The sequence below is a fragment of the Abramis brama genome, assembly GCF_963993115.1.
Source record: "Abramis brama genome assembly, chromosome: 4".
Lineage (NCBI taxonomy): Eukaryota > Metazoa > Chordata > Actinopteri > Cypriniformes > Leuciscidae > Abramis > Abramis brama.
The window spans coordinates 8,213,297-8,225,481 of record NC_139966.1 but is presented as its reverse complement, the minus strand read 5'-3'; the positions used below and the strand labels follow the sequence as shown (position 1 = coordinate 8,225,481).

Genomic DNA, 12,185 nt, shown 5'->3' with positions numbered 1-12,185 from the left:
CTCCTTTTCTGAATTACATTAACATTTTATATTGAATGTCTACTGTTAAAATATATGAACTAAGCATTACATGCCATGTTAAAGAATTCCATTTTTACCAGGTGAAAAAGACTTACGATTAAATGTTTTCAATATGTACTCAAGTATGTTTTTAGTACAAAACAAATGTACTTTAATGCATTTATAATGCATTTATAGTACATTTAACAGTACATCTTTTTCACCTTGTATGTACAACATAGGGAAATGTCAAAACATCATACTGTGTTGTAATAAAAAACGTCTAGGTTACGACCTCTGTTCCCTGAGAACAGGGAATGAGACACTGCATCGATGACGCTATGGGGAACACCCTCCATGTGAACCGGTGTTTGAAAAGCTGTACAATCACGGCAATAGAATTTAACTGGCGACAGCCTGTGACACTACTAGTGCGACTCAGTATTAAAAAGGCGCCTAGAGAACATCGTTCCCAAATAGCATCATCGAAGCAGTGCAAGTTCCCTTTTGAAAGGGAACAGTTACTTTTTTAACAGAGGTTAATTTTGCTTTAATATAAAAATAAACTCCTCTTTTTCCCCTTTCACAGACACTAGCTACGTTTACATGGACACAATCGGAATGAAATCAATCCGATTGATGAATCCGAACAAGGTGTTTACATGAATGATCAATAAAGTAATCGGGTTGATGCGCGCGTTTATATGTCACAAGTTTCAAATCGGATCTGATGTTTTGACATGCGCACACTGCACAAATATACAGAGTTTCCCACTTTTTCGCGCATAAATATTCTCCTCTATTGGATCTGTATTTGTTTTAAACAGCAGATGTTATATTAATTCGTCTCTGGTCATAATTTAGAGCATATTAACTGCTTTGCCGTGCTGCTTATTGATCACGCAGTAAAAATACCCCTCCCCGCGGCCAAAACCAGACGTCTGTGAATGAGAATCCAAAACAAGGACTGGTGGGACGTTGTCCTGCTTCACTTCACAGACGCGCGAGTGAAATGAGGATTTTAGAATGACGGGAAACTTATTAATATGACACTTTATTCAACAGGAAAAACAGCTCGTTCCGCGCGTCATACGTCATTACGCTATTTAACGTCATCGATCGCACATGCGCAGTCCTTTCAGTTTCGGTTTTCAATCCGATCAAGTGTTTACATGTTCTCTCGATCGGATTACAAAAGGGATAAACCACCCCTTTCAATCCGATCGAAATTTCATTCGGATTGAGCTCAATCAGATCGATTAAGGTGTTTACATGAAGGTTTTTTAGTCCGATTGAGCCGTCAATCCGATTAGAAGTGTCCATGTAAACGCAGCTACTGTGATCAAACAATTCCCAACACGTCTGAGGTGCGAGCACTGATTCGAAGGAAATGCAACAATGAGGCAAACTCAAAGACCAATCACTCCAATTCACTTGAAGGATGAAGATGGTTTGAGTTGTAACAGTACTGTAACTGTTTGCAGCTATTAATGACTGCACTTTATTGACTGTAGTTAGGTTTATTGACTTAAGTTAGTTTTTTTGTTGTTGTTTATAATACCTCTGGCAGATCACTGTATTTTGTTAATGTATTTTTTTTTTTTTTACAGTTTACATGCTGCTGTACTGATGTACACTGGGTGTAGTACATTAAACTAGCTTTCAAAGTGTGTGTGTGTGTGTGTGTGTGTGTGTGTGTGTGTACTTGTTTTCATGACAACTGAGGACATTTTTATGATAACACACCTGCAAATGAGGACACTCGGGAAAATACGTGATTTATGAGGACATTTTGGGGGTCCTCATTTTTCAAATGGCTTTAAAAACATACTAAGCAGTGTTTTTTATTAAATGTAAAAATGCAGAATGTTTCCTGTGATGGGTAGGTTTAGGGATAGGGGCAGTGTAAGGGGATAGAATATACAGTTTGTACAGTATAAAAACCATTACGCCTATGGAATGTCCTCACAAATCACATAAACATGGCTGTGTTTTTATTATACTAATAGTGGCTCTTATAGTGTTCTAATACATTATTAATAAGCTGATATTATATTTAAAATATACTGGGAACACATTAATGTGAAGCTAAAAATATACTTCAGCTGTGTAGTTCTAAAACATTTAAACATTTAAAGAAGTGCTATTAAATTACACTAAATGTACTTAATAGTAAATAGTTCCATTTTAACACAATTAAGTATATTAAAATATATCACTATTACCTTAAAATTGAACTTAAATACATATAAAAGTATACTAAGTTTATTTTTGAAGTTGTCTCAAAATAACACATTTAATTCATACTTAATACAGTACACTTAAAATACATTAAATATATCAAAATAAGCACAATGTAAATATATTTCCTTTTCACCTGGGCTAAGATCTTAAGTTTATCTTAAGAAGTACTAAATAGAAACTTTTAGTATATTAAGTACAAAATTAGTGTGCGAAAATGGAGCACTTTAAGTACATTATGGAAGTGTACTTTAATAAAATGTATTTTAGTGCACTTTTTTTAACCTAGGAATACATTATAAGTATAATTTGTATATATTAATTATATTATTATTATTATTATATTTTAAATAATTTATTATTGTATTTAAAATGCATTAAAGATGGATTCAGTATTACTAAAAGTGGTGACAAAATATTTTTTTTAAAAGCTGAAATAGTATATTAAAAATACACTTTAGTTCATCTTCAGTGTGTCTCAAAATAGCACAGTTGAGTACACTAAGATGATCTTAAGTTTATCTTAAGAAGTACTAAAGATAAGCTTTTAGTATATTAAGTACAAAATAAGTGCGCGGAAATAGCACTTTAAGTACATTATGGAAGTGTACTAAGTGCACTTAAATAAAATGTATTTTAGTGAACTTTTTTTTCACCTGGGATAACAGCATGCCATAACTGCTACATTCAATTTGATCAAACACAGCCAAGCTTTTCAAATCTAAGTCAACTGAAAAAAGACTTGAAGAATGACACCAACCTGTTTGTTCCTCAGTTTCTTCATGTTTGACACTGAATGTTTCTTCAAATTTCACGTCTTCACTCTCCTCTTTAATAAACGCCATCTTTGTTTGTTCCTCAGTTTCTTCATGTTTGACACTGAATGTTTCTTCAATCCTCACGCCTTCACTCTCCTCTTTAATAAACGCCATCTTTGTTTGTGTCTCAGTATCTTCATGTTTGACTCTGAATGTTTCTTCAATCCTCACGCCTTCACTCTCCTCTTTAATAAACGCCATCTTTGTTTGTGTCTCAGTATCTTCATGTTTGACTCTGAATGTTTCTTCAATCCTCACGTCTTCACTCTCCTCTTTAATTAACGCCATCTTTGTTTGTGTCTCAGTATCTCCATGTTTGACACTGAATGTTTCTTCAACCCTCAAATCTTCACTCTCCTCTTTAATAAACGCCATCTTGGTTTGTGTCTCAGTATCTTCATGTTTGACTCTGAATGTTTCTTCAATCTTAATGTCTTCACTCTCCTCTTTAATAAACGCCATCTTTATAATAGTGTGTCACGTGGATCTCAGTCGCTTCACCAGGAGTTTTTCTGTGTGTTTGGACACTCTGTCCTGTTTAAGAGGAGAATAATTAACAGTAAGAAAAACACGTCCAGACTAAGACATTTCTACACTGACCAGTGAAATGTGTCCACGGCATATTAACTCATGGGAACGTGATAATATGCAAGATGTAAATAAGTTCAAATGTTGAGGGAACGATATATTTTTCTCATGGCCACGAGTTAAATGTGTAAACAACCTGTGTGACCATAGCAACCTGGAATTATCATAAACGGATAGGCCTATATTCATATTTATTTTAAAATAAGGGTGGAATTAAGAAATCATTAAATTAACCTATATTATAGCCTTTTGTATTGCGTGCGATGTTGACCATGGCAGCATTAGAATGAAGTTTGTTATTATCAATAAATGATAAAAGAATATGTAACAACATAAAATATTATAGGCCTACGTGAAAGCACTTATCCATCCCATCTCACAGCATTTTAAATCCATTCACGATCGTGTCTTCATTTATTATTATTATTAGCTACTATTATTATGCATATTGAATGTAAATAAAATGAAATATACAGCCTAATATGATAAATTCCCATAAAGTTGACTTCCAGTGAAATTCCTGTGCGCCTACAGAAATAAAGTCAATTAAAGCTGCAAGCAGCATTTATCGGGGTTCAAGCAGTTAAGGCCTTTAAGCACAAGAGCATCAAAAGTTTTTAAGTTTTATTTAGCAAGCATGTAACCACTGACATAATAGATGGAAAAGACAATTTACAGGCAATTTACCATAGGAAATATATGGTTTTAGAGCTTTTTAACAGTTATAGCGCCACCTATTGTCTGATCTCCATTTGCATGCTTGTTAATGATGTTATGTCACATATGCTCACCAATTTTTGTGAAGTTCTGAATTTTCATTTAGGATTTATAGGCTTTTTAGTGTATTTTGCCACGCCCATTTTATAAATGACCCTATTACAGCAATCCATATGCAAAAGTTCAACTTTTTTTTGATAATTATTGATCTAGAGAGTCCAGAGAATTGTCCTAAACTGGTCTGGTTCCGATCGGGCGAAAAACCTAGGACTCATTCGCAAAAGTAGGTTTTTAACATGTTCGCAAATATTTAATGAACGGTTTGATTGACATCAGTGGTTCCTGAGGCAAAGTTGTTCAGGATGAGGAGATCTATCAAATGATATGCATATTGTGTGGATGTGTGTAAAACCATGTGATTACAGAGCCATAAAACTCATTAGCGCCAACTAGTGGCCGATTTCTTTCAAAATTCTTACTGACCTCTAGGGTCATGAGTTGAACACGCCCATCGAGTTTCGTTCCGATCGGCCTCCGTTAACCTTGTCTAATAGGTGCTCAACTTCATTGGCGAATGGCGGCCATGTTTTTCGAGATACGCCAATGTCCTCAAAGACATACATGGCACCTTGGACCAAGACACTGCATACCAATTTTCAAGTCAATCGGACTAACGGTCAGGTGGTTATAGCCTTTTTCATGTTTTTTTCCTGTTATAGCGCCACCTAGTGCTCAATCATCGCGATTTTTTTTACTGTGACCTCAGATTGAATTCATATACATGTGTACCAGGTTTACTCAACTTACGAGTTATAGCCATTTTAGTAAAATAGGCTCCTCCCACAACGTTCATTTTGCGTCCCCTAGCGACCATGAATCGAAATATTTTCCAATAATTATTGATATTCAGACTCCAGAGAACATTTCTGCACTGGTTTGGTTCCGAACAGGCGAAAAACCTAGGACTAGTGCGGAAAAGTAGATTTTTTAAAAAATTCTAAATGGCGGGAAAATGTGCATACCGGAAATGAAAGAGATATACATATATATTTGTTCTTTAGGAGTCCAGCTTTCCAATGATATAAGACACTTGAGTCTACGACATACGGTCTAGGAGTTATGAGCAGTTTTGCGCTTTTGATTGCTATAGCGCCACCTATGGGCCAATCGGGGTCATACTCTCTCAACCTCACCTCGATTTTTGTACTATCATCTGGCAAAGTTTCAAGTCTCCAGCACTTACGGTTTGGGCTGCACGATGCGTTTTACATATAATATAATATAATATAATATAATATAATATAATATGGACTTCCGGTTCCGGTTCGCATGGAGAAAGCTGCTCGTGTCTAAAGCTCCGCGAATCCTCCAATAATTTAACGAACAATATCTGTAATTAGACATTTGATCCTTAAACTTGTTCAATATTGAGTCAACAATCAACTAGAACCCACAGCAATGCCAAAACTTCGGAAAAAAAAAACGACAAACAAAATTAAGAGACCGATGACCAGGGCAAGGCCGCGGGAAATGCTACGGAGCCGAGGCGAATTGGCGCTACTGCAGGTGCAACCCCTCCTAGTAATCAAGACATTAGCCGCTTTCCGACCGGAGGAACCTTTTCACAGTTCCTAGAACTATTGGCTAAAGTACCCGGATGTCGGCGTGTTCGCACCGCAGGAACTAGGAACGATTTTAGTTCTAGGAACTCCATTTGGAGGAACTAATTTAGGTCCTACTTCAGAGTAGGGTCTAAACCAGCACTATAGGAACTACCCGTGACGTTAGTGTACGCTGATTGACCGAACGCACGCGGAACACCAGCACCCGCCATTTTTAAAACAGCTAGAACGTAAACACACAGATTATAGCCTATATTTACTCCATAAACGAACTATACAAACATGGAAAACAGTGATAGATGGGTCTCTAAACCTTTATGCTGAAGAGAAAATCCAACGCAACTTTGAGGGGACCAAGCCAAACATGGTTATGTTTATCTGCCCAGCTAGCAACACTGGACATCAACCACACGGCATAGGCTAATAATTTTTTTTTAATTCTACTTTCTATAACAGTTCTATCTAATAACATGTTAAACAGTACTGTTAGACAAATCGCTAACTAATAAACACAGAGAATGCGAGCATTGTTTGCTCTGGCGTTCTCAGCGCCGCCAAAATAAAGGTCTGTCGCGCCGTCAAAATAAAAGTCACCGTGCTTGCGTCACTCCCTTACCCCTCCTACCAGTTCCTATCGCCACTTGGCCAGTGCGAACGCAAACAGCAAAACCGAGTTTGGGGGAGAGTAGTTCTTAGAACTGTTTAGAAGTGGACAGTTCCTAGAACTAAGTTCCTGTAACTACTTGGTCGGAAAGCGGCTATTGACCCAGTTAAGGATGCACAACCTAGTCGTACCACAAAAAGTAAATCTGCAGCTACTTTACATAGTTATTTAAAAATTCTCAACATGGTAGATATATGGCGATGTTTAAAGCCATCAGCTCGAGAATATTCTTTTTATTTATCAGTGCATAAATCCTATTCCAGAATTGATTTATTTATTATAGATTCCAATCTGTTAAAAATGGTAAAATCCACTCAATACCATAACAGATTAATATCAGATCATGCCCCATTAACATTGGATCTAAATTTAAAGTCAGAAAAAGGGACCTATAATTGGAGATTTGATAACTCCTTACTGAATGATACTACATTTTGTGATTACATAATAGAAAAAATTGGGTACTTTCTTTCTGAAAATGATATTGGTAATGTGACAGACTCAGTACTATGGGACTCAATGAAAGCAGTTGTTAGGGGCGATGTAATCTCATTTCAAATAAGGAAAAACAAAGAAGATAAAAAGAGATTAAATGAAATAGACAACCTAGTTACTGAATTAGAGAAATGTTACGAACTTAATTATTGTTCAACTACTTTAAAAAGAATTGTAGCATTAAGGAGTGAATATAACTCTATTCTTGCAACAACAAAAAAAATCACTAAACAGCTAAATCAGATTAAACAACGCCATTTCGAACTAGGTAAAAAACCTCATAAACAGCTAGCTCGACAGCTTAAGCAGTCCCAAGCATCAAGAACCATTCATAAGATTCGGACAGAGAGCGGAGAAATATTAACCGATCCCAAATGGATAAAAGAACACTTTACAGAATTTTATAAAGAGGTATATACATCCAAAGGAAATATAGATACTAATGATATCAATCATTTCTTATCTAAGATTAATCTTCCCCGATTAAGTGAAGAAGCTGTTAAAAGGTTAGATGAGGAAATTACTTTAAACGAAATCAGCGAAGTGGGTAATAACCTCTCTAATAATAAATGTGCAGGCCCAGATGGGTTTAGTGCAGAATATTATAAAAAGTTCTGGGGGATTCTTGCCCCGGTATTTCTCCGCATGATTAACCACTCGTTCTCCCAGTTGAAACTCCCCCCCACATTGTACAAGGCTAATATAGTTTTAATACCTAAACCCGGACGGGATAAAATGAAGATGTCCTCATATCGCCCAGTTTCTTTTATTCCAATAGAGGCAACAATTATTAGTAATATATTAGCTAATAGATTGAAACGATATATATGTTCAATCATATACCAGGATCAGACTGGATTTATGCCAAATCGGCACATACAGTCAAATCTGAGACGCCTTTATAATATAATATATAAAGGAGCATGTGACAAAAGCATGTTTGATCTCTTTAGACGCACAACGAGCATTTGACCAAATTGAATGGCCTTATATGTTAACTACTCTAAAAAGATTTGGGGCTAAATTTATTCAATGGATCGGAATTATATATGCTAAACCAGATGCTTCGGTACTTACAAATTTGACACTGTCAGCCTCGTTTTCACTATACAGAGGAACACGTCAAGGCTGTCCCCTTTCCCCGTATTTATTCGCAATAGCCTTGGCAGAAAGTGTTAGACGGAATGTTGAAATCACCCCCATTAGGGTTGCGCGATATGCTCCATTTTCATATCGTCCTATCGTCAGCCTGTGAGATCGGCGATACACGATATTATCGTGAGGGGGCGGGGCTTACTTATTTGATTATTAACTTGCTTATTTACTCATCAATTTGCTTGTTTTATTACTTCGTTTTAAATGAGAATCTTTTTTCTATTTTGCTAGCAAAGGTGGAGTGTTTATTAATAGGCTAAATCAGGTTATTTCCTGGTATAGTGAGGTAAAAAAAAGATCCTAATCATTCTTGTATCTGACTCAGAGTATTTCAACATGTCAGCGGGAAATTTACGGACACACATTATCCTCTCATGCCGTTACAGATCTGCAGCATTTTGACTGTTTGACGAGATGTGAACACGTTTTAATTTCTTGATTCAAGAAAGAGTCGGAGTCTGCGATATATGTCCTCCTACCAGTGCTCTCTCTGTCTGGATGCACTTCACATGCGCACCGCACTTCAATAACGCAGGTGTTAAATGCCGGGAGAAATCAGAGGCAAAAATCTAAAAGTCGATCGGTTATACGCCGACTTAAACTTATGACTTGACTCTGATAAAGGAAAACGGGTTAATCCGTTTACATGACCACATGCATTGTCAGTTTATTCAGCATAATCGAGTTAATAACGTGCATGTAAACGCGCTCAATCCCTGAAAACGAAAGCAGAAACGGACTGAGCTTTCGCTGCATTAACGGCGCGTTCTCTCAGAGTCGACGGTGGATAACGGTAGGCTACAGCAACTATCTTAATTTACTGGCTGAATATTTCTCTTGTGGACTTACATTATTGACAGCGAAAAAATTAGAAGAATATTTCTTGTTAAACAAGTTTGAAGTTGCTTGTGATTTTCACAGATGGCAGAGTTTCACAGATGCTTCGTGAACTAAAGACTTTTATTAGGCCTAGGCGGCCTATATCATTTTATTGATATTATTATTATAATTAATATTTTGTAATTGTATTGTTTTTAGTGTTATTCGTGTCATTAAATATTTTGTTAATGTGCTATGGAAACAAAATACTGACGAACAACGATGCCGCGTCTTCATCTAGGCTCTGTATAAAAATTATGCGTCTGTTAAAGCACTCTTGACAATTTGTGAATGGATCACCTTGCAATGAAATTTCGTTGTGGCATGTAGTTTTTGTTTTGTCTGTTTTAAAAACATTTTCTTTGAGGAGTCCTCATACGCGCGTGATATGGCGCAAGTGTGGTTATGTGGTGATGTCGTTATGAATTTAGGCAAGGCAAATATAATTGTAGTTCCTAATTAATTTAATAACTATACTAGCTTCATAATAATAATAATGATTTAATACATTAATGGAAAAACGAGCCAATTATCGTATTGATATCGTCAAAGGCATCTGTCATCGGCGATATCTCTGTCTATCGTCGATACACGATACTATCGTCTATCGGCACAACCCTAACCCCCATTTTAATAAATGATAGACCCCAATATATATCTTTATATGCAGATGACGTGCTTTTTTATATATCAAAGCCTGAAGTGTCCATTCCTCCTAGGGATGTTAACCGATGACCGTTTGACCGATGGTTGACCGTATCAACGTTAACCGATTAAAGTTGTCGGTAGTCGGTAAAAAAAAAAAAGTGATCTCTAAATTAGGCTATTATAGACAGTGGACTAAACGCTACTACAGTTAGCCATCTCATTCCAAGATCTTTTTGTGTGAAGTGAACAAATCCCTCACACTCAATTTTTCATAACTCGCCTGTTTGTACTTAATAAACCAATAAAAACATTTGGCGTGAGGTCACAGCGTTTGGGTTTGCGAAAAGTAAAGGCTACAGGCTAAAACACTCGAGGTGAGAGCCAGGGCAGACGACAGGATGAAGCGTGCAAAGAAAAGTAGTGTGTGGGACCATTTCACCAAAAAGAATGACACAGATGTAAGTTGCAACTTGTGTGATACAGTGCTTAAATACAGTACTAGCACATCATCTATGATGTATCACCTGAAAACGCGACACCCGCAAGCCTCTTCGGGTGAGAAAGGTAGCCAAAGCCAACCTACCGTGTCATCTATGCTAGCTGGTAGGAAATGTGACAAACAGCGCTCAGAGACTACTACCCAAAAGATATGCGGAATGATTGAAAAAGACATGCTGCCCCTTGACTTTGTAAGCGGTGAGGGCTTTCTAGAGCTTATGCAATTCCTTGAACCCAACTACACAGTCCCGTCTCGACAGACCATAACCACAGCACCTCGGCGCCGCGTTTGCGGGACTCATGTTTTGCGCTGTAGGGGATTTAAAAAAAGTGACGTGAGTGGAAGGGCGGCAGTGTGTGTGTGTGTGAGCGGGAGGCAGAGCGGCAGAGAGATGCGACAGAGTTGCGAAATTGCAGGCGCGGCTCGAAATGGCTGTTTTTAAACAAACAAAATAAGCGCAGCATATTTTAAACTAATCGGTTAACCGGTTTCAACCGGCTAATGAGGCTCGGTGGTCGGTCAAGAAATTTTTTTGTTTTCGTCATCCCTAATTCCTCCTCTCTTGAATCTTTTAAATTCGTTTAACAAATTATCAGGTTTCACAATAAATTGGGATAAAAGTGAATTAATGCCTTTAACTTTGGATATCGACAGGTTTTTTTAAACTCTATCCCATTTAAAATTGCTCACAATTAATTTAAACATTTGGGAATCACGATTACAAGGAGGGCAGATGCATTGCTCAAGGTGAATTGGCATATAAAGATGAATCAGCTAAAAGATAATATAAAATTTTGGAAGACCTTACCTATGTCCATGGCAGGAAAGATCAACGCAATCAAAATGGTGACTCTCCCTCGATTTTTATATTTATTTACTTCCATTCCAGTTCTGATACCCGTCAAACTATTTTAAAAATTAGAGTCTATTATTATTTAATTTATATGGAATTATAAAGCTGTTTGAGGGCTGGGGGGAGGCTTTGTTTTTGACACTTATTGTAGAACATATGGTGATTGTTTTTTAATGTTTCCCTGTTTATGAAAAGCTAAATAAATAATAAAAAATATATATATAATATAATATAATATATATATTAGGGATGATTCGCAATATTTGAATAGTTGAATAGTCGAACTGCGTGCGAAATTCAAACATAAAATAGCTTTTTTGAATATCGTTATATTTTCGTTCAATTCCAATGTATGCACACACAAACGCATACACACCTACGTAAGGAAAATGGTAAAATTAAGACTACTCAGGACCTCACAAGATTGTAACTTGTATACACAACACTTGTTAACACAAGGCATGGTACTGTGATGATTACGATAAATGAGAAAATGAAACACTGTTTATGAAATAAACATTCTTTTAAAAATTGTATGTTTTAAATATGTAAAATAGGGATAGGCATCAAACCTCTTTGTCAACAATGAATGTGTGAGCTAAATCTCATTTTCAAAAAATTGATCCTCATTACCGAAATGACATTTTCATTACCGCAACATGTATCTTTTTTACAAATTAAGTAATAATTAGATAATCATATTTTGTTTTAAAATGTATATACATATTATACAACACTACTTTTTTAAGGTCTGCTACATAACAAATGTGTAATGTTATCTTTTAGTGAAACAATGAAATAAAATAAACTGTAAATCATCACGTATGTTTCGGTAATGAGAGAAAATAAGGAATTTAATCTCTCCAGAGTTTTACATAGCTTTGAGCATGAGTAATTAGAGTCTACTTTAACAGTAGCCAAAAATACATTTTTAACCATTTATTTAATGTAATGTCATGTTGCGGTAATGATAATTTTTTATGGACTTCATCTAAAAAATGTAAAT

The 12,185-nt window shown here is 36.2% G+C and overlaps 2 protein-coding genes across 4 annotated transcripts in view; one reads left to right on the top strand and one right to left on the bottom strand.

Annotated features, from left to right (window-relative positions):
• Positions 1–12,185, top strand: part of LOC311081602 (protein NLRC3-like) — a 649,618-nt gene that overhangs the window by 212,492 nt on the left and 424,941 nt on the right. The gene's annotated exons all lie outside the window — the stretch shown is intronic.
• Positions 1–12,185, bottom strand: part of LOC311081607 (uncharacterized protein) — a 57,070-nt gene that overhangs the window by 11,603 nt on the left and 33,282 nt on the right. For both annotated transcript variants that reach the window (XM_084112173.1, XM_084112172.1), the window contains exon 2: positions 3,002–3,593. In XM_084112173.1, the coding sequence (XP_083968299.1) occupies positions 3,002–3,521 (520 nt within the window). In that variant the 5' untranslated portion in view covers positions 3,522–3,593. The remainder of the gene's footprint in view (positions 1–3,001; positions 3,594–12,185) is intronic.